Source organism: Triticum urartu, chromosome 2, assembly GCF_003073215.2.
Source record: "Triticum urartu cultivar G1812 chromosome 2, Tu2.1, whole genome shotgun sequence".
NCBI classification, from domain to species: Eukaryota; Viridiplantae; Streptophyta; class Magnoliopsida; order Poales; family Poaceae; genus Triticum; species Triticum urartu.
The window spans coordinates 227,656,105-227,677,628 of NC_053023.1; the positions used below are offsets into that span (position 1 = coordinate 227,656,105).

At 42.1% G+C, this 21,524-nt stretch overlaps 1 protein-coding gene across 4 annotated transcripts; it reads left to right on the top strand.

The window, feature by feature from the left end:
* Positions 1 to 1,282: 1,282 nt before the first annotated feature.
* Positions 1,283 to 4,949, top strand: LOC125536898. Of its 4 annotated transcripts, XR_007295305.1 has the most exons (6): positions 1,284 to 1,877; positions 1,975 to 2,276; positions 3,005 to 3,087; positions 3,946 to 4,067; positions 4,190 to 4,264; positions 4,757 to 4,949. XR_007295305.1 is itself a non-coding variant. In XM_048700191.1 (5 exons), exons 2-5 carry the CDS (start codon positions 2,208 to 2,210, stop codon positions 4,261 to 4,263), a joined length of 348 nt encoding a protein of 115 aa, XP_048556148.1. In that variant the 5' UTR covers positions 1,285 to 1,877; positions 1,975 to 2,207; the 3' UTR covers positions 4,264 to 4,505. The 4 variants fall into 4 exon arrangements, 1 of the variants encoding a protein (XP_048556148.1); XR_007295307.1 differs by lacking the exon at positions 4,757 to 4,949 and having other exon boundaries at positions 1,283 to 1,814; positions 1,901 to 2,276; positions 4,190 to 4,505; XR_007295306.1 differs by lacking the exon at positions 4,757 to 4,949 and having other exon boundaries at positions 1,283 to 1,814; positions 1,908 to 2,276; positions 4,190 to 4,505.
* Positions 4,950 to 21,524: the final 16,575 nt, after the last annotated feature.

The following is a 21,524-nucleotide window of genomic DNA, read 5'->3' on the forward strand; positions in this document are numbered from 1 at the left end:
GTTGAATCTTGGAATTTTTTTGGTGTTTCTTTGATTAAATAGATACTTATGTACCTAGAAATGATTTTTGAAAAAAATAAAGACCAAACTACGAGGTAGCTATAGTTCAAAGTTGACCCGCTTCCAACTGAATCGGCGGAAATTTGTCTTTTTCACGAGAGGTGGATCAAAAAATTTTACACCCAACTATTTGGTCAATTGTGCATTAAATATGTCCTAGTATTTTAGAAAATTGACTTGGTACAATTTTGCAACAAATATATGGTAGGTCCTTCACAAAAAACCCTTTTTTCAGGCACTCAAAAAATGGAAAATGAATTTTTCATCCAAAGAAAATGAAAACTTCCTTAAGCAACATTGTTTGTCATTCCAATATTCACCCTTGTGCACAATAAGAGCTCATTTGAACAATCTATGCCATGAATGTGGCCATAAGATTGAGCATTTGGGTTGAAAGTCATTCATCTTCACACTTGATAGCTCGTTTCTGAGAACACTTTTTTAAAATAATCGTTGTATTACAAGCTTATAATTTTTCCTGGTAACTTGGTCACATATAATGACGCAATGTTTACAATTTTTTGATTTTTTTGAATTTTTTATCCCCGTTTCAAAATGCGGTCAAAACGGCGAGAATGTCCGTTCCTAGCTAGTGGATGAATCTTGGAATTTTTTTGGTGTTTCCCTGATTAAATAGATACTTTTGTACCTAGAAATAATTTTTAGAAAAAATAAAGAGCAAACTACGAGGTAGCTACAGTTCAAATTTGACCCGCTTCTAACTAAATCAGCGGAAATTTTTCTTTTTCACCAAAGGTGGATCAAAACTTCTGACGCCCAACAATTTGGTAAATTGTGGTTTAAATATGTCCTAGTATTTTAGAAAATTAATTTGGTACAATTTTGCAACAATTATTTGGTAGGCCCTTCACAAAAAAACTCATTTTGGGCACTAGAATAATGATTTAAAATAGCTACAAAGATAAAAAAATTGCATGCAAACTGGCTATCATCCATAAAATATGGTCTAAATTGATAGAAAATTTTAGTTGTGCCATTTTGCAAAATATTTTTGATAACTGCTTCACAAAACCCTCATGGTTTTAGTACTTAGAAATTATTCTAAATCACAATTTTTCTGAACCAATCAGAGCTCTTCCCACGGATCATCCCCCTTAGCCGATCTGGACCGTCCACATCCGACGGATCCAACGTCTCTCAGATCCCCTCTCAACCCAACCCAACCCAAACCCTAGCAGCCCCCCTCTCCTCGCTCGATCCAGATCTCGCTCCCCTCGTCTCCCACATCGCCTCCGCCACCCACCCCGATCCCATCCCTCCCCTCGTCTCCCTCCCAAACCTTGCCGCCGGCAGCCTCTCCCCCTCCTCTCCGCTTCCCTCCCACCTCGTCCCCATCTCTCTCCCGCAGGACGTTGGCAGATTAGGAGCAAAAACAAAATCCCCCAAGCCCAACCCACTTCCTCTGCCCTCTTCCTTGATCCCGTGTCCGCCGCGGCCCCTCATCTGCACCGGCGCCGGGCTTCCCCGCCGACGACCTCGCTGCCCTTCTCCCGCACCGCTGCCGCCCCCACCCTCTTGCCCTTCACCATCTTCTGTCTCTTCCCTTGGCCGTTGCGCGACTGTCTCTTCCCCATATTCTCCCGCTTCCCCCCACCCAACCAACACGTTGACACGCAGACACGCTTCGCCACGCGTCGGAGCGGCATCGGCGAGTCATGAAGGGCGGCGGAGCCATCCGGAGCGGTGGCGGGGGCGGCGGCGGGCTGATGCGGACGCGGCTGCGGCTCCCCGTGGTGCTCCTCTCCTGCTCCCTCTTCTTCCTCGCCGGCTTCCTCGGCTCCCTCCTCTTCACCTAGGTAACTAACATGGCCCGGCCCAGCTCGCAGATTCGTTTCGTCGTGCGCACGCGCGGGCCTCTGATCTGGGGTGGCTCTGGCGGTTGTTCCGTGGCAGGATCCGCAGGGGGAGGAGGACGTGGAGCGGCCGCTGCGGAGGGAGCGGCTCATGGAGGCGGTCTGGCCGGAGATGGCATACGGGGAGTCCGGCGAGCCCGCGCCCTCCTTGACCCCTTACTAGGTCACGCCTCGTCCCGATTCCCTTCGTCGCATTGCCATTTTGTTCTTCAGGGATTCCGTTTAGGCTTTGCGGTGTCAGTGACCACTGATTAGCATTGGGGACAATGGAAGATGGCGTTCGTGAAATTTTTGGTGAGGATGCATGCTGCATTCGTTGGTGACGTGCAAGTTGCGAGAGTGGTATGTTCTATTCTCCTCCCTCCCTCCCACAGTCCCACCCACCCCGTGGCATGTTCTGTTCTGTTCTTTTCTTTTCTTGGCCTGATGATTTTTACTGATGGAGTTGTTTGTGAGTAGTAAATGTCAGTGAATTACAATGTTCGACCTAGTACAGAAAAAAAACTTTGTAACATACAGTACATATTCGAATTGCTAAACTCTGTACTGTTTACATGGCTGGATGGCAGGGGTCACCACTCACCAGGATAGATCCACAACATTGCATTGTTCTTATTACTGCAACTAGCAGATGAATAATGTGGTTGTTACACGGATGATGCTCCTGTGTTGTTCAGTACTGTATAAGATACCTGTGCAGTAACAAAAAAAAAGTTTGAACAAGCATGTGCAACTTTGTGTGGCTTTGAATAAGATATCTATTTCTGACAGCCTTCTCCGATTATGATTTGTGGCTTATTGTCAGAATGATGTTGCTGAAAGAAAGTTCAGCAAGTTCTGTGACTAGCAGTTATATTTTTCAATTTTTATTACAGCTAAGAGTGTAGCTTGGGTCCTTTTCGGGATAAGAATTGGGAGGCTCCGATGTTATCACCATCACAGTTTTCGTTCTTCAAATATGTAGAATTATTCTTTGTTTGTTGGATGCTCGAGAGTAGGGGATATGGTTTTCTGGGAGAGACATCTTTACTAAATTATGTGCTAAAAATGTTTTCTTATGTGTGTTTCAGTACGAACACGGATCAGTTGCTGCTCTAAACCCAACAATTCGGAGGAGGAATGCACGAGAAGCGAGTCCCCCAGCGATGCCAAGGTTGGCCGTGTATTATTACTGTTCTTTGAGCTGTCTCTGTTTCAACCATACAATCCGTCTAGCATAAGGTGGATAAGGCAAATACTGGAGACACTGTCGTACATATTGGGCATGGTAGTAAGACTGTCAGAACCTTACGGTCTTGCAAAATGTTCAGAAGCAATATTCTGCTCCAGTCAGGTTCTATGTATATCCTCTTTTTTTCATGGGATATGCATATCCTATAAGTCATGGTTTATCTCAGAAAAGAGGATTTCAAATTAGAAAGTTCTTCAAATTGTACAAGTAAAGGATCCTTAAGAAATGTTTATGGCAGATGTCAACTGCAAGTCTGCAGAAGACAGAAGTGATGTACATATGATCTCCAAATGATGAACAGTACCGTTCTGCAAACCAAAAGGGGCATATGAACAATTTCGGGTTTTTTTTGTGTTGGGGCAAATGGATTATGCTGGACTGACTAAGCTTGAGTCCAAATTTCCTTCATTGTTAATTCAATTAGCCATTGTTTGAGCAAATCATTTCTGCATGCATGTGTACTGGGGTTAGTACTATCTACTATGGTGAATGCCATGCAAACAATTAAGTTGCTTCATTTGATTGCCTGCTACATCTCCACTTAAATACTCATAATGCTACTGTCCAGATCTTGTTCAATTGGACTGACTAGATATCTCTTGTTAAAATTGTGGTCTTGATCTTTTGTTTAAACCTGAGACATCATGCATAAGTAGCTCTTCCTTTAGAGTCTAAACCTGAGACCTCTTTTGTTTTATATTCAGTTCTATGACTAATGGTCACAATGCTGTTTTGCTATGCTTGATAAACCTGATACCTCTTTCTATTCTTCTTCTTTAGGTCACACTGTTGTTTTGCTGTGGTTGATAAACCTGAGACTTCTTTCTATTCTTCAAGGCGGTTTTGTTTAGGCCAGCCATGGAGCAGAAAGAACGGACATTGCTACTTAAGCAAGAGGGAAGGTAATGATCCTAATGATACTCTTGTCATTTTGTTAAAGGGAATATGTGTCCAGTCAATGCATGCTCTGGATGCTAGCTAGTCCTACTGGGCAATATAGCTAATACTTTTCTTATTCTCGCAGACCCGACGAGGCCATTATGCTTACCTTGCTCGAGCGCATCAACCCCGACCATGGCACCACATTCACAGTCTTGAGGTAGCCGTGCTGCAACTACATCAACGCTATCTTCTCTGACTAGATAAGGCTTCGGTCTATCCCATTATTTTCTTTTCTTCTTTGGTCGATGGGCCATGATGCCATTGTGTTGATTCCCTATGTGATGCAGAAGCTATGGTGTTTTGTTTTAAGTCTGTTGTAAATTGTAATTGATAATGATTTGTGTAAAATTAGTGTTAACATATGTCTTGTTATCTTAAATCGTTCGTGTCGTGCTCAATGAACCATCAAAGATTAAATCGTTTTCTGCGTTCAACATCTAGAACCATTCTAGGAGTTTTGGTATACATGCAACAACTATGCCTTCTTGTATTCTGAACAACCATTTCTGGAAGTTTTGGTATTCATGCAACAGCTAGTCCTTGGTTATTACGGTTGCATGTTACATGTAGAGATGGTTCATGATTTAGTCCCTAGCTGCTTTCTATATTTGTTTTTATTTTGTTTCTAACTCTTTTGGTTAATTGTTAGATGCCTTTGTTCAGCCTGTACGGACATTTCCAGAAATGGTGTTTCCTCTCATGTAAAGAGCTCCAGCATGAAAGTGAAGAAGTCTGGAGTGTATTTGTAGTAGGTTTATATGTTGTGATGGTATCACATGTAATGATGAAATGAATTATGTAAAGATTGTGCTATTAGCCAAAATTGGCATGTGGTTTGATAATTCTCATTTGTTTGTTGTTTTGACTGAAATAATTGTGTGGAAATTGAAACATTAGCTGTCTTTAATTAGAACCCGACAAGTGGGACCTAATAGTATTTGGCATATAAAAGGCGATTTTCCAAATAATATTTACAGGAAAAAACTAAAAAATAAGGAAATGGACTGTAAAAAGGCCGAGGTCCAATTGAGAAAGAGATGTGAACAAAAAAGGAAATGGTCCAAAAAAGGATCACGACCCTGGAAATAAAAAGGCTGCAATAATGGGCTTGGCCCATGAAGCCGATCAAAAATTGACGGAAAAATAATATAAAAAGGCCGAATTGTTGGGCCTGGCCTATGTAAAACACCCAATCGGACCGGGCTGAATCTTATCAACGACCTTCTCAATTGGTCGCAATTTTGCCATGTCAGATTGCCACGTCGGATGCCTACGTGGCCTGGGGAGGCTGCTAGTGACCAAAGCAAAACAATAGGCATATTTTGGTCGTAAACGTCTACGACCTTCTCACAGAGAAGGTCGTTAATTTTAGTTTACGACCGCCAGCTTTTGACCTTCTGTTTTTGGTCACAAAAAGGTCGCAAATGAAAAACAATGACCGTTCAGTGACAAATAGTCAAGGTCACAAGTTGACATATTTCTTGTAGTGAACTTGGATTTTATCGGGGATGGATGAAGAATTCGTACCTGGTTCTTCATGAGAAAACCCTATGCAATCGCCGAGAGGGGGTTGTCTCTGAACAAGCATACGAGGGAGAAGGGGATTCATGCCTAGTGAAATGTTGCTGCTTCGTCCATCCAGCTTACTGCCAAAGTTGGAAAGGTGGTTTTTTTTGTGATTTGACGGCACATTGCGCATTACTGTGGCACTACGACCGGGGTGAGTCTACCTTCCAGTTGTGCACTCTAATTTGGTGCATGGCACATGGACCCCATTGCCGGATGCCCCACATATCAGCGAAAGGAAGTAGAAAGGCTGGAGTAACTAGTTACACATAAATATATTTTTGACAGAGAGATACTCCCTTTGTAAAGAAATATAAAAATATTTCATATCACAACTTTATACATAAGAAAAATTAAGGGGAATATATATATATATATATCAAAATATAGGGGTTCAACTGAGAATATAATACTCAGACAGGCTCATGGTTTTTGACTTTGGGCCACAGGCCGGTGGGCCTGCATGTTTTGGGGCCCATGTGTTCTAACTCGGTGCATTTCATATTGCAAGCGATCGGTACGACACTCATTTTAGATGTTGTCATAAGGCGAATACAGAAAATTGAATAAAGCACGACAGCTGTCAGAATGAAATCGAACAATAGTTCCTAACTAACAATCAGAGTTGCAATTCTTTCATGATATCCTACGTGATAAATAATACTGTCGTACTACTTATACACACATGACACTTGTTTCACCATGCCATATTATTACATCAAAATCTCTCGGAGGATAGATCAGTTCGGCAGTTGCATGCTGCTACTAAAGAATTTCAAAGTTGATTTGGACCAGCTCTCCTTGCCGAGAAAGTTCGATTTTGACATTATCCCCTATAGCAAGATTTCATTTAGATTTGAACCTTGACCATCCTTTAGCATCAATCATCATGTGACCATCCTTTGTACTTACTGTATATTGAGTAGGTTCATTCACACCAAGGCTGCGCATGGTAAGAGAAACTTGGCCACGGTCATGCAGATTGTTGAATGACTCCCTCGTTGCTCTAGGAATTCTTTGTTTGCAAACAAGAAGACATACACAAAAAGTTACATCAACATAGTGAATCATGTGAAACAACATGGAAAGAAAAAAGAACGAAGCACTTGGGTGGCCAATGCTTACCAAGAAGGAGGAAATGTCGGCTTTTGTAAGGACTTTGGTATATGCAGTGTGAACTGTAGCCCGGTGATACGTCTCCAACGTATCTATAATTGTTGACTGTTCCATGCTATTATATTATCTGTTTTGGATGTTTAATAGGCATTAACATGCACTTTTATATTACTTTCGGGACTAACCTATTAACCGGAGGCCCAGTCCCAGTTTCTATTTTTTTGCTTATTTCAGCGTTTCACAGAAAAGGAATATCAAACGGAATACAAACGGAACGAAACCTTCGTGAGGATCTTTCTTGGAACAAATGCAACCCAGGAGACTTGGAGTCAAGTCTGGAAGTCCACGAAGCTTCCATGAGGCAGGGGGCGCGCCCCCCACCCTCGTGGGCCCCACGGAGCTCCATCGACGTACTTCTTTCGCCTATATATACTCTTATACCCTAAAACATCCAGGAGAGCCACGAAACCACTCTTCCATGCCGCAACCTTCTGTACCCGTGAGATCTCATCTGGGGGCTTTTTCCGGAATCTGTAGGAGGGGGAATCGATCATAGAGGGCTTCTACATCAACACCATAGCCTCTTCGATGATGTGTGAGTAGTTTACCATAGACCTTCGGGCCCATAGTTATTAGCTAGATGGGTTCTTCTCTCTCTTTGATCTTCAATACAAAGTTCTCCTCGATGTTCTTGGAGATCTATTCGATGTAATATTCTTTTGCGGTGTGTTTGCCGAGATCTGATGAATTGTGGATTTATGATCAAGTTTATCTATGAACAATATTTGGTTCTTCTCTGAATTCTTATACGCATAATTTGATATCTTTGAAAGTCTCTTGGAATTATCGATCCAGTTTGGCCTACTAGATTGATCCTTCTTGCAATGGGAGAACTGCTTAGCTTTGGGTTCAATCTTGCGGTGTCCTTTCCCAGTGACAGTAGGGGCAGCAAGGCACATATTGTATTGTTGCCATCGAGGATAAAAAGATGGGGTTTATATCATATTGCTTGAGTTTATCCCTCTACATTATGTCATCTTGCCTAAAGCATTACTCTGTTCTTATGAGCTTAATACTCTAGATGCATGCTGGATAGCGGTCGATGTGTGGAGTAAAAGTAGTAGATGCAGAATCGTTTCGTTCTACTTAACACGGACGTGATGCATATGTTTCATAGTCATGCCTAGATATTCTCATAACTATGCACTTTTCTATCAATTGCTCGGCAGTAATTGAAGGAAATATGCCCTAGAGGCAATAATAAAGTTATTATTTATTTCCTTATATCATGATAAATGTTTATTATTCATGCTAGAATTGTATTAACCGGAAACATAATACATGTGTGAATACATAGACAAACAAAGTGTCACTAGTATGCCTCTACTTGACTAGCTCGTTAATCAAAGATGGTTATGTTTCCTAACCATGAACAATGAGTTGTTATTTGATTAACGGGATCACATCATTAAGTGAATGATCTGATTGACATGACCCATTCCATTAGCTTAGCACCCGATCGTTTAGTATGTTGCTATTGCTTTCTTCATGACTTATACATGTTCCTATGACTATGAGATTATGCAACTCCCGTTTGCCGGAGGAACACTTTGTGTGCTACCAAACGTCACAACGTAACTGGGTGATTATAAAGGAGCATTACAGGTGTCTCCAAAGGTAGATGTTGGGTTGGCGTATTTCGAGATTAGGATTTGTCACTCCGATTGTCGGAGAGGTATCTCTGGGCCCTCTCGGTAATGCACATCACATAAGCCTTGCAAGCATTACAACTAATGAGTTAGTTGCGAGATGATGTATTACGGAACGAGTAAAGAGACTTGCCGGTAACGAGATTGAACTAGGTATTGAGATACCGACGATCGAATCTCGGGCAAGTAACATACCGATGACAAAGGGAACAACGTATGTTGTTATGCGGTCTGACCGATAAAGATCTTCGTAGATTATGTAGGAGCCAATATGAGCATCCAGGTTCCGCTATTGGTTATTGACCGGAGACGTGTCTCGGTCATGTCTACATTGTTCTCGAACCCGTAGGGTCCGCACGCTTAAGGTTACGATGACAGTTATATTATGAGTTTATGCATTTTGATGTACCGAAGGTTGTTCGGAGTCCCGGATGTGATCACGGACATGACGAGGAGTCTCGAAATGGTCGAGACATAAGATTGATATATTGGAAGCCTATGTTTGGATATCGGAAGTGTTCCGGGTGAAATCGGGATTTTACCGGAGTACCGGGAGGTTACCGGAACCCCCCGGGAGCTAAGTGCCATAGTGGGCCTTAGTGGAAAAGAGAAGGGCAGCCCAAAGTGGGCCGCGCGCCCCTCCCCTCCCTTGGTCCGAATAGGACAAGGAGAGGGGGCCGGCCACCCTCTCTCTCTTTCCCCCCTCCGCGAATCCTATTCCAACTAGGATTGGGGGGAATCCTACTCCCAGAGGGAGTAGGACTCCTCCTGGCGCGCCTCTCCTAGGCCGGCCGCACCCCCCCTTTAGTCCTTTATATACGGAGGCAGGGGCACCCCAGAGACAGACAAGTTGATCCACGTGATCATATTCTTAGCCGTGTGCGGTGCCCCCTTCCACCATAGTCCTCGATAATATTGTAGCGGAGTTTAGGCGAAGCCCTGCTGCAGTAGTACATCAAGATCGTCACCACGCCGTCGTGCTGACGGAACTCTTCCCCGACACTTTGCTGGATCGGAGTCCGGGGATCGTCATCGAGCTAAACGTGTGCTAGAACTCGGAGGTGCCATAGTTTCGGTGCTTGATCGGTCGGACCGTGGAGACGTACGACTACATCAACCAAATGCTTCCGTTGTCAATCTACAAGGTACGTAGATCATACTCTCCCCTCTCGTTGCTATGCATCACCATGATCTTGCGTGTGCGTAGGAATTTTTTTGAAATTACTACGCCCAACAGTGGCATCCGAGCCTAGGTTTTATATGTTGATGTTATATGCACGAGTAGAACACAAGTGAGTTGTGGGCGATATAAGTCATACTGCTTACCAGCATGTCATACTTTGGTTCGGCGGTATTGTTGGATGAAGCGGCCCGGACCGACATTACGCGTACGCTTACGCGAGACCTGGTTCTACCGACGTGCTTTGCACACAGGTGGCTGGCGGGTCAGTTTCTCCAACTTTAGTTGAACCGAGTGTGGCTACGCCCGGTCCTTGCGAAGGTTAAAACAAGCACCAACTTGACAAACTATCGTTGTGGTTTTGATGCGTAGGTAAGATTGGTTCTTGCTTAACCCGTAGCAGCCACGTAAAACTTGCAACAACAAAGTAGAGGACGTCTAACTTGTTTTTGCAGGGCATGTTGTGATGTGATATGGTCAAGACATGATGCTAAATTTTATTGTATGAGATGATCATGTTTTGTAACCGAGTTATCGGCAACTGGCAGGAGCCATATGGTTGTCGCTTTATTTTATGCAATGCAATCGCCTGTAATGCTTTACTTTATCACTAAGCGGTAGCGATAGTCGTGAAGCATAAGATTGGCGAGACGACAACGATGCTACGATGGAGATCAAGGTGTCGCGCCGGTGACGATGGTGATCACGACGGTGCTTCGAAGATGGAGATCACAAGCACAAGATGATGATGGCCATATCATATCACTTATATTGATTGCATGTGATGTTTATCTTTTATGCATCTTATCTTGCTTTGATTGACGGTAGCATTATAAGATGATCTCTCACTAATTATCAAGAAGTGTTCTCCCTGAGTATGCACCGTTGCGAAAGTTCTTCGTGCTGAGACACCACGTGATGATCGGGTGTGATAGGCTCTACGTTCAAATACAACGGGTGCAAAACAGTTGCACACGCGGAATACTCAGGTTATACTTGACGAGCCAAGCATATACGATATGGCCTCGGAACACGGAGACCGAAAGGTCGAGCGTGAATCATATAGTAGATATGATCAACATAGTGATGTTCATCAATGAAACTACTCCATCTCACGTGATGATCGGACATGGTTTAGTTGATTTGGATCACGTAACTTAGAGGATTAGAGGGATGTCTATCTAAGTGGGAGTTCTTTAAGTAATATGATTAATTGAACTAAATTTATCATGAACTTAGTACCTGATAGTATCTTGCTTGTTTATGTATTGTAGATAGATGGCCCGTGTTTGTTCCATTGAATTTTAATGCGTTCCTTGAGAAAGCAAAGTTGAAAGATGATGGTAGCAATTACACGGACTGGGTCCGTAACTTGAGGATTATCCTCATTGCTGCACAGAAGAATTACGTCCTGGAAGCACCGCTGTGCCAGGCCTGCTGCTGGAGCAACACCAGATGTTATGAACGTCTGGCAGAGCAAAGCTGATGACTACTCGATAGTTCAGTGTGCCATTTACGGCTTAGAATCGGGACTTCAACGACGTTTTTAACGTCATGGAGCATATGAGATGTTCCAGGAGTTGAAGTTAATATTTCAAGCAAATGCCCGGAATTGAGAGATATGAAGTCTCCAATAAGTTCTATAGCTGCAAGATGGAGGAGAACAGTTCTGTCAGTGAGCATATACTCAAAATGTCTGGGTATAATAATCACTTGATTCAATTGGGAGTTAATCTTCCAGATGATTGCGTCATTGACAGAATTCTCCAATCACTGCCACCAAGCTACAAGAGCTTCGTGATGAACTATAATATGCAAGGGATGAATAAGACTATTCCCGAGCTCTTCGATGCTGAAAGCTGCGGAGGTAGAAATCAAAAAGGAGCATCAAGTGTTGATGGTCAACAAGACCACTAGTTTCAAGAAAAAGGGCAAAGGGAAGAAGAAGGGGAACTTCAAAAAGAACAGCAAGCAAGTTGCTACTCAAGAGAAGAAACCCAAACTGGACCTAAGCCTGAAACTGAGTGCTTCTACTGCAAGCAGACTGGTCACTGGAAGCGGAACTGCCCCAAGTATTTGGCGGATAAGAAGGATGGCAAGGTGAACAAAGGTATATGTGATATACATGTTATTGATGTGTACCTTACTAATTCTCGCAGTAGCACCTGGGTATTTGATACTGGTTCTGTTGCTAATATTTGCAACTCGAAACAGGGACTACGGATTAAGCGAAGATTGGCTAAGGACGAGGTGACGATGCGCGTGGGAAATGGTTCCAAAGTCGATGTGATCGCAGTCGGCACGCTACCTCTACATCTACCTTCGGGATTAATATTAGACCTAAATAATTGTTATTTGGTGCCAGCGTTAAGCATGAACATTATATCTGGATCTTGTTTGATGCGAGACGGTTATTCATTTAAATCAGAGAATAATGGTTGTTCTATTTATATGAGTAATATCTTTTATGGTCATTCACCCTTCTTGAATCTCGATAGTAGTGACACACATATTCATATGTTGAAGCCAAAAGATGCAGAGTTGATAATGATAGTGCAACTTATTTGTGGCACTACCGTTTTCATATCGGTGTAAAGCGCATGAAGAAACTCCATACTGATGGACTTTGAACCAATTGATTATGAATCACTTGGTACTTGCGAACCGTGCCTCATGGGCAAGATGACTAAAACACCGTTCTCCGGTACTATGGAGAGAGCAACAGATTTGTTGGAAATCATACATACAGATGTATGTGGTCCGATGAATATTGAGGCTCGTGCGGATATCGTTATTTTCTCACCTTCACAGATGACTTAAGCAGATATGGGTATATCTACTTAATGAGACATAAGTCTGAAACATTTGAAAAGTTCAAAGAATTTCAGAGTGAAGTTGAAAATCATCGTAACAAGAAAATAAATTCTACGATCTGATCGTGGAGGAGAATATTTGAGTTACGAGTTTGGTGTACATTTGAAATGTGGAATAGTTTCGCAACTCACGCCACCCGGAACACCACAGCGTAATGGTGTGTCCGAACGTCGTAATCGTACTTTACTAGATATTGTGCGATCTATGATGTCTCTTACTGATTTACCGCTATCGTTTTGGGGATACGCTCTAGAGACGCCGCATTCACGTTAAATAGGGCACCATCAAAATCCGTTGAGACGACGCCTTATGAACTGTGGTTTGGCAAGAAACCAAAGTTGTCGTTTCTGAAAGTTTGGGGCTGCGATGCTTATGTGAAAAAGCTTCAACCTGATAAGCTCGAACCCAAATCGGAGAAATGTGTCTTCATAGGATATCCAGAAACTATTGGATACACCTTCTATCACAGATCCGAAGGCAAGACTTTTGTTGCTAAATCGGAAACTTTCTAGAGAAGGAGTTTCTCTCGAAAGAAGTGAGTGGGAGGAAAGTAGAACTTGACGAGGTAACTGTACCTGCTCCCTTATTGGAAAGTAGTGATCACAGAAAACTGTTTCGTGACACCTACACCAATTAGTGAGGAAGCTAATGATAATGATCATGAAACTTCAGAACAAGATACTACTGAACCTCGTAGATCAACCAGAGTAATCCGCCAGAGTGGTACGGTAATCCTGTTCTGGAAGTCATGCTACTAGATCATGATGAGCTACGAACTATGAAGAAGCGATGGTGAGCCCAGATTCCGCAAAATGGCTTGAAGCCATGAAATCTGAGATGGGATCCATGTATGAGAACAAAGTGGACTTTGGTTGACTTGCCCGATGATCGGCAAGCAATTGAGAATAAATGGATCTTCAAGAAGAAGACTGACGCTGACGGTAATGTTACTGTCTACAAAGCTCGACTTGTCGCAAAAGGTTTTCGACAAGTTCAAGGATTGACTACGATGAGACCTACTCACCCGTAGCGATGCTTAAGTCTGTCCGAATCATGTTAGCAATTGCCGCATTTTATGATTATGAAATTTGGCAGATGGATGTCAAAACTGCATTCCTGAATGGATTTCTGGAAGAAGAGTTGTATATGATGCAACCAGAAGGTTTTGTCGATCCAAAGGGAGCTAACAAAGTGTGCAAGCTCCAGCGATCCATTTATGGACTGGTGCAAGCCTCTCGGGAATAAACGCTTTGATAGTGTTATCAAAGCATTTTTTTATACAGACTTTGAGAAGCCTGTATTTACAAGAAAGTGAGTGGGAGCTCTGTAGCATTTCTGATATTATATGTGGATGACATATTACTAATTGGAAATGATATAGAATTTCTGGATAGCATAAAGGGATACTTGAATAAGAGTTTTTCAATGAAAGACCTCGGTGAAGCTGCTTACATATTAGGCATTAAAGATCTATAGAGATAGATCAAGACGCTTAATTGGACTTTCACAAAGCACATACCTTGACAAAGTTTTGAAAAAAATGGATCAAGCAAAGAAAGGGTTCTTGCTCTGTGTTACAAGTGTGAAGTTGAGTAAGACTCAATACCCGACCACTGCAGAAGATAGAGAGAAAATGAAAGATGTTCCCTATGCTTCAGCCATAGGCTCTATCATGTATGCAATGCTGTGTACCAGACCTGATGTGTGCCTTGCTATAAGTTTAGCAGGGAGGTACCAAAGTAATCCAGGAGTGGATCACTGGACAGCGGTCAAGAACATCCTGAAATACCTGAAAAGGACTAAGGGTATGTTTCTCATATATGGAGGTGACAAAGAGCTCATCGTAAAGTTACGTTGATGCAAGCTTTGACACTGATCTCGGACGATTCTAAATCGCAAACCGATACGTGTTTACATTAAACGGTGGAGCTGTCAGTTGGTGCAGTTCTAAACAAAGCGTCGTGCGGGATCTACGTGTGAAGCGGAGTACATAGCTGCTTCGAAAGCAGCAAATGAAGGAGTCTGGATGAAGGAGTTCATATCCGATCTAGGTGTCATACCTAGTGCATCGGGTCCAATGAAAATCTTTGTGACAATACTGGTGCAATTGCCTTGGCAAAGGAATCCAGATTTCACAAGAGAACCAAGCACATCAAGAGACGCTTCAATTCCATCCGGGATCTAGTCCAGGTGGGAGACATAGAATTGCAAGATACATACGGATCTGAATGTTGCAGACCCGTTGACTAAGCCTCTTCCACGAGCAAAACATGATCAGCACCAAGGCTCCATGGGTGTTAGAATCATTACTGTGTAATCTAGATTATGACTCTAGTGCAAGTGGGAGACTGAAGGAAATATGCCCTAGAGGCAATAATAAAGTTATTATTTATTTCCTTATATCATGATAAATGTTTATTATTCATGCTAGAATTGTATTAACCGGAAACATAATACATGTGTGAATACATAGACAAACAGAGTGTCACTAGTATGCCTCTACTTGACTAGCTCGTTAATCAAAGATGGTTATGTTTCCTAACCATGAACAAGGAGTTGTTATTTGATTAACAGGATCACATCATTAGGTGAATGATCTGATTGACATGACCCATTCCATTAGCTTAGCACCCGATCGTTTAGTATGTTGCTATTGCTTTCTTCATGACTTATACATGTTCCTATGACTATGAGATTATGCAACTCCCTACATGTTCCTATGACTATGAGATTATGCAACTCCCATTTGCCGGAGGAACACTTTGTGTGCTACCAAACATCACAACGTAAATGGGTGATTATAAAGGTGCTCTACAGGTGTCTCCAAAGGTACATGTTGGGTTGGCGTATTTCGAGATTAGGATTTGTCACTCCGATTGTCGGAGAGGTATCTCTGGGCCCTCTTGGTAATGCACATCACATAAGCCTTGCAAGCATTGCAACTAATGAGTTAGTTGCGAGATGATGTATTACGGAATGAGTAAAGAGACTTTCCGATAACGAGATTGAACTAGGTATTGAGATACCGACGATCGAATCTCGGGCAAGTAACATACCGATGACAAAGGGAACAACGTATGTTGTTATGCGGTCTGACCGATAAAGATCTTCGTAGAATATGTAGGAGCCAATATGAGCATCCAGGTTCCGCTATTGGTTTATTGACCGGAGACGTGTCTCGGTCATGTCTACATTGTTCTCGAACCCGTAGGGTCCGCACGCTTAAGGTTTCGATGATAGTTATATTATGACTTTATGAGTTTTGATGTACCGAAGTTAGTTCGGAGTCCCGGATGTGATCACGGACATGACGAGGAGTCTCGAAATGGTCGAGACATAAAGATTGATATATTGGACGGCTATATTCGGACACCGGAAGTGTTTCGGGTGATTTCGGAGAAAACCGGAGAGTCGGAGGGTTACCGGAACCCCCCCGGGAGAAGTAATGGGCCATATGGGCCTTAGTGGAGAGAGAGAGGGGCAGCCAAAGGTGGGCCGCGTGCCTCCTCCCCTCTGGTCCGAATTGGACTAGGAGAGGGGGGCGGCGCCCCCCTTTCCCTCTCCCTCCCCACTTCTTTCCCCCTCCTAGTAGGAGTCCTACTCCTACTAGGAGGAGGACTCCTCCTTGGCGTGCCATAGAGGGCCGGCCGGCCTCCTCCCCTTGATCCTTTATATACGGGGGCAGGGGGCACCCCTTGACACACAAGTTGATCCACGTGATCATATTCTTAGCCGTGTGCGGTGCCCCCTTCCACCATAGTCCTCGATAATATTGTAGCGGTGCTTAGGCGAAGCCCTGCGACGGTAGTACATCAAGATCGTCACCACGCCGTCGTGCTGACGGAACTCTTCCCCGACACTTTGCTGGATCGGAGTCCGGGGATCGTCATCGAGCTGAACGTGTGCTAGAACTCGGAGGTGCCGTAGTTTCGGTGCTTGATCGGTCAGGCCGTGGAGACGTACAACTACATCAACCAAGTTAACGCTTCCGTTGTCGATCTACAAGGGTACGTAGATCACACTCTCCCCCTCTCATTGATATGCATCACCATGATCTTGCGTGTGCGTAGGATTTTTTTTGAAATTACTACGTTCCCCAACATTTGCAGGTCATAGATCTGGGCTTGGAGGTGCTCGATTTTCTCATGAAGCTTGAAGATGGACTCCCCAATGTCCTTGACGTCCAGCTTGTGGTTGTTGGTGAACTCCGTGATCATAATGTGATTGGAATCGAGTCCACGTTCCACCATCTCCTGACACTTGAAAACATCTTGCTCCAATGCCTCGAGCCTTGCCTCCATGCTTCCGGCCTTCCTTGGTCCCTCAACATCGCGGATGTGCAACAACCCCTCACGCATCTCAATGGTTTGAGGGTGTTGCAGCACCTCCGCGAGGTATGGGTTGATGACCTTCTCGAAGAACTGGTCCTTGGGGGCACTTGAAGATGACATGACGTCCTGGATCTGTCAGAAAAACATCTTGAAACACAAACAGATGATAATTGCATGATACGGGAGTCAAAACCCCCGGGAGATTATATATTAAATTTTTTGACTGGAAACTGTAGGGGAACCCCACACAACATTTAAATTTTATTAAAAGCAGAAGATACAAAGTACAAGGATTACAAGGGGTAATCAGGACAAAAAGAAATTAAAGAAAGAGAACTAATCTACTGAAACATCAAAAGAACCTCAAGGGGGTAAGAATGAAATCCATTTGAGCAAGTCCTCCTTGTATCTAGCCTTCACTCTGTGCTGCATGAGTGCAATATCATGGATGAATGCACTTCTCTATTTATTAAAACTTTGTCTCTCATTCCTGAACACTTTTGCATTCCTTATTATCTAGATGTTCCAGCAAGCCACAAAAACAACTTCAGTAAAAAAAGGCTGATCAAAATCCTGCTTGGCTTGCAAAACAATGGCAGACATGTCATTCCCTGGTAACCATGTAATTTGCAGATAGCTCCATATTCTGACACTGAAGTTACATTCAAAGAACAGGTGATTTCTGGTTTCCCTAGCTCTCAAGGGACAAAGAAGGCAGTTGACCCCATCATCAAGATGCCAATGTCTTCTTTCAACCATGTCCTTAGTATTAAGCCTGCCCATGATCAACATCTAGGCAAACACTTTGATTTTCATTGTGCATGAGGATTTCCAAATCCAAAGAAGAAGAGGATTGAAGGACATGTTAGAATACATGAATGAGTAGAAAAGCTTGGGCTTGAAAGCATTACATGTCCCCTGCCAGAACCAAGTGTCCTTTTGCTCCTCTTCTCTTCTGCAGGAAGCCATAAGATCTTGTACAGTCAAGAGCTCCTGATATGCTTGAGCAGATAGAGGTAGATGGAACATGTTAATCATATCCTGCGACTGGAAGACCTCATAAACCGTGACCCATGGATCTTTTACTTATATAATGAATTTTTACCGACCAACATACGTATTATGCAAGAAAACAGAGTCCGGAGAGCACACGAGGTGCCCACGAGGTAGGGGGGCGCGCCCTACCCTACTGGGCACGCCCTCCCCCCTCGTGGAGGCCTCGTGTCCTTCCCGGACTGCTTCTTATTTTTCTATTTTTCTAAATATTCCAAAACAGAGAAATATTGCCTTCAAAACTGTTTTGGAGTCGGTTTACTTACCGTACCACATACCTATTCCTTTTCGGAGTCTGAAATGTTCCAAAGAGTGTCCCTTATGTATTCCTCCGGGGTTATGGTTTCAATAACATTGGTTTCAACATTTATGGGATTACCCGAGACATAATGTTTGATTCTTTGACCGTTCTCCACCTTCGGATTTGTGCCTTCGAAGTTATTGATTTTTATGGCACTAGAATGATAGACCTCCTCAATAACGCAAGGACCTTCCCATTTAGAGAGAAGTTTTCCTGCAAAAAATCTTAAACGAGAGTTGTATAGCAATACATAATCACCTACATTAAACTCACGCTTTTGTATCCTTTTATCATGCCATCTTTTAACTTTTTCTTTAAACAACTTGGAATTTTCGTAGGCTTGGGTTCTCCATTCATTGAGTGAGCTAATATCAAATAACCTCTTCTCACCGACAAGTTTAAAATCATAATTGAGCTCTTTAATAGCCCAATATGCCTTGTGTTCTAGTTCGAGAGGTAAGTGACATGCTTCTCTATAAACCATTTTATACGGAGACATACCCATAGGATTTTTATATGCAGTTCTATAGGACCATAATGCATCATCAAGTTTCTTGGACCAATTCTTTCTAGACCTATTGATAGTCTTTTGCAAAATTAATTTGAGCTCTCTATTACTCAATTCTACTTGACCACTAGACTGAGGGTGATAAGGGGATGCAATTCTATGATTAACATCATACTTAGCAAGCATTTTACGGAAAGCACCATGAATAAAATGTGAACCACCATCAGTCATTAAATATCTAGGGACTCCAAACCTTGGAAAAACAACTTCCTTAAGCATCTTAGTAGAGGTGTTATGATCAGCACTACTAGTTGGAATAGCTTCGACCCACTTAGTAACGTAATCAACAACAACTAAAATATGTGTATATCCATTAGAAGCAGGAAAAGGTCCCATATAGTCAAAGCCCCAAACATCAAATGGTTCAATAACGAGTGAATAGTTCATAGGCATTTCTTGACGTATACTAATATTACCAATTCTTTGACATTCATCACAAGATAAGACAAACTTATGGGCATCCTTGAAGAGAGTAGGCCAATAAAAACCGGATTGCAATACCTTGTGTGCAGTTCTATCTCCAGCATGGTGTCCTCCGTAAGCCTCAGAGTGACACTTGCGTAGGATCTATTCATGTTCATGCTCAGGTACACTATGTCTAATAACACCATCTACTCCTTCTTTATAAAGATGTGGGTCATCCCAAAAGTAATGCCTCAAATCATAGAAGAACCTTTTCTTTTGCTGGTATGTGAAACTAGGTGGTATGAATTTGGCAACAATGTAATTAGCATAATCAGCATACCATGGAGCAGTATAAGAAGCATTTATGACATTAAATTGCTCATCAGGAAAGCTATCATCAATAGGTAGTGGGTCATCAGGCACATTTTCTAACCTAGACAAGTTGTCTGCAACGGGGTTCTCAACTCCCTTTCTATCAACAATATGTAAGTCAAATTCTTGTAGCAAGAGAACCCATCTAATAAGTCTAGGTTTAGCATCTTTCTTTTCCATAAGATATTTAATAGCAGCATGATTAGTGTGAATAGTTACTTTAGAATCAACAATATAAGGTCTGAACTTATCACAAGCAAATACAACTGCTAAGAATTCTTTTTCAGTGGTAGCATACAGTGGTAGCATAATTTCTTTGAGCATTGTGTAGGGTTTTACTAGCATATTGAATAACGTTTAATTTCTTATCAACTCTTTGCCCTAGAACAACACCTACAACATAATCACTAGCATCACACATAATTTCAAAGGGTAAATTCCAATCAGGTGGCTGAACAATAGGTGCAGAGATCAATGCTTTCTTAAGTATTTCGAATGCTTCTACACAATCATCGTCAAAGACAAAATGGTATATATTTTTGTAGTAAATTAGTCAGAGGCCGAGAAATTTTTGAGAAGTCCTTAATGAACCTCCTATAAAATCTGGCGTGACCAATGAAACTTCTTATACCTTTAATGTCCTTGGGGCATGGCATCTTTTCAGTAGCATCAACCTTGGCTTTATCAACTTCAATACCTCTTTCAGAAACTTTATGCCCCAAGACAATACCTTCATTAACCATAAAGTGGCACTTTTCCCAATTCAAGACAAGATTAGTTTCTTCACATCTCTGCAAAACTCGATCAAGGTTGCTCAAGCAATCATCAAAAGAAGATCCATAGATGGAGAAATCGTCCATGAAAACCTCACAAATCTTTTCACAAAAGTCAGAGAATATAGCCATCATGCATCTTTGAAAGGCAGCAGGTGCATTACATAAACCAAAAGGCATACATCTATAAGAAAAAGTACCAAAAGGGCAAGTAAAAGTAGTATTTGATTGATCCTTGGCGGACACAGGTATTTGAGAGAAACCAGAATAACCATCTAGAAAGAAAAAAATGTGTATATTTGGATAATCTTTCTAGCATTTGATCGATAAAAGGTAAGGGGTAATGATCCTTTTTAGTGGCCTTATTTAATTTGCGAAAATCAATTACCATCCTTTAACCTGTAATAATTCTTTGAGGAATCAATTCATCTTTATCATTAGGAACAACAGTAATACCTCCCTTCTTAGGGACACAGTGGACATGACTTACCCACGGCCTATCAGCAACGGGATAGATTATACCTACCTCAAGGAGCTTTAATATTTCCTTTCTTACCACTTCTTTCATTTAAGGATTCAGCCATCGTTGATGATCATGAACTGGTTTAGCATCTTCTTCCAAATTTGTTTTGTGTTGACATAGAGTGGGACTAATGCCCTTAAGATCATCAAGAGTATACCCAATAGCAACACGGTGCTTCTTTAGAGTTTTCAATAATCTCTCTTCCTCATGGTCTGAAAGGTTATCAATAATAATAACATGATATATCTTTTTCTCATCAAGATAAGCATATTTAAGAGTATCAGGCAACGGTTTAAGGTAAAACACGTGATCACCCTTGGGTGGAGGAGGATCCCCTAGGATTTCAACAGGCAAATTGTGTTTTAGAATAGGTTCCTGTTTAAATAATACTTCATCTATTTCCCTTCTTTCATTCATAAACATATCATTTTCATGCTCTAGCAAATATTGTCCTAAAGGATCACTAGGAGGTACGACAATAGAAGCAATACCAATAATTTCATCCTTACTAGGTAATTCTTCTTCACGGTGTTGTCTACTAAATTTAGAGAAATTAAATTCATGAGACATATCATCTAAACTGATAGTAACAACATCCTTTTTGCAATCTATCTTAGCATTAACAGTGTTTAAGAAGGGTCTACCA

What these genes read in the sequence shown, in the direction of transcription:
- LOC125536898 (XM_048700191.1), top strand. Translation starts at nt 2,208, where the DNA reads ATGGCGTTCGTGAAATTTTTGGTGAGGATGCATGCTGCATTCGTTGGT. An exon ending in ACGTGCAAGTTGCGAGAGTG is followed by an intron (nt 2,277 to 3,004) that starts GTATGTTCTATT and finishes TGTGTGTTTCAG; the next exon opens with TACGAACACGGATCAGTTGC. An exon ending in AGTCCCCCAGCGATGCCAAG is followed by an intron (nt 3,088 to 3,945) that starts GTTGGCCGTGTA and finishes CTTCTTCTTTAG; the next exon opens with GTCACACTGTTGTTTTGCTG.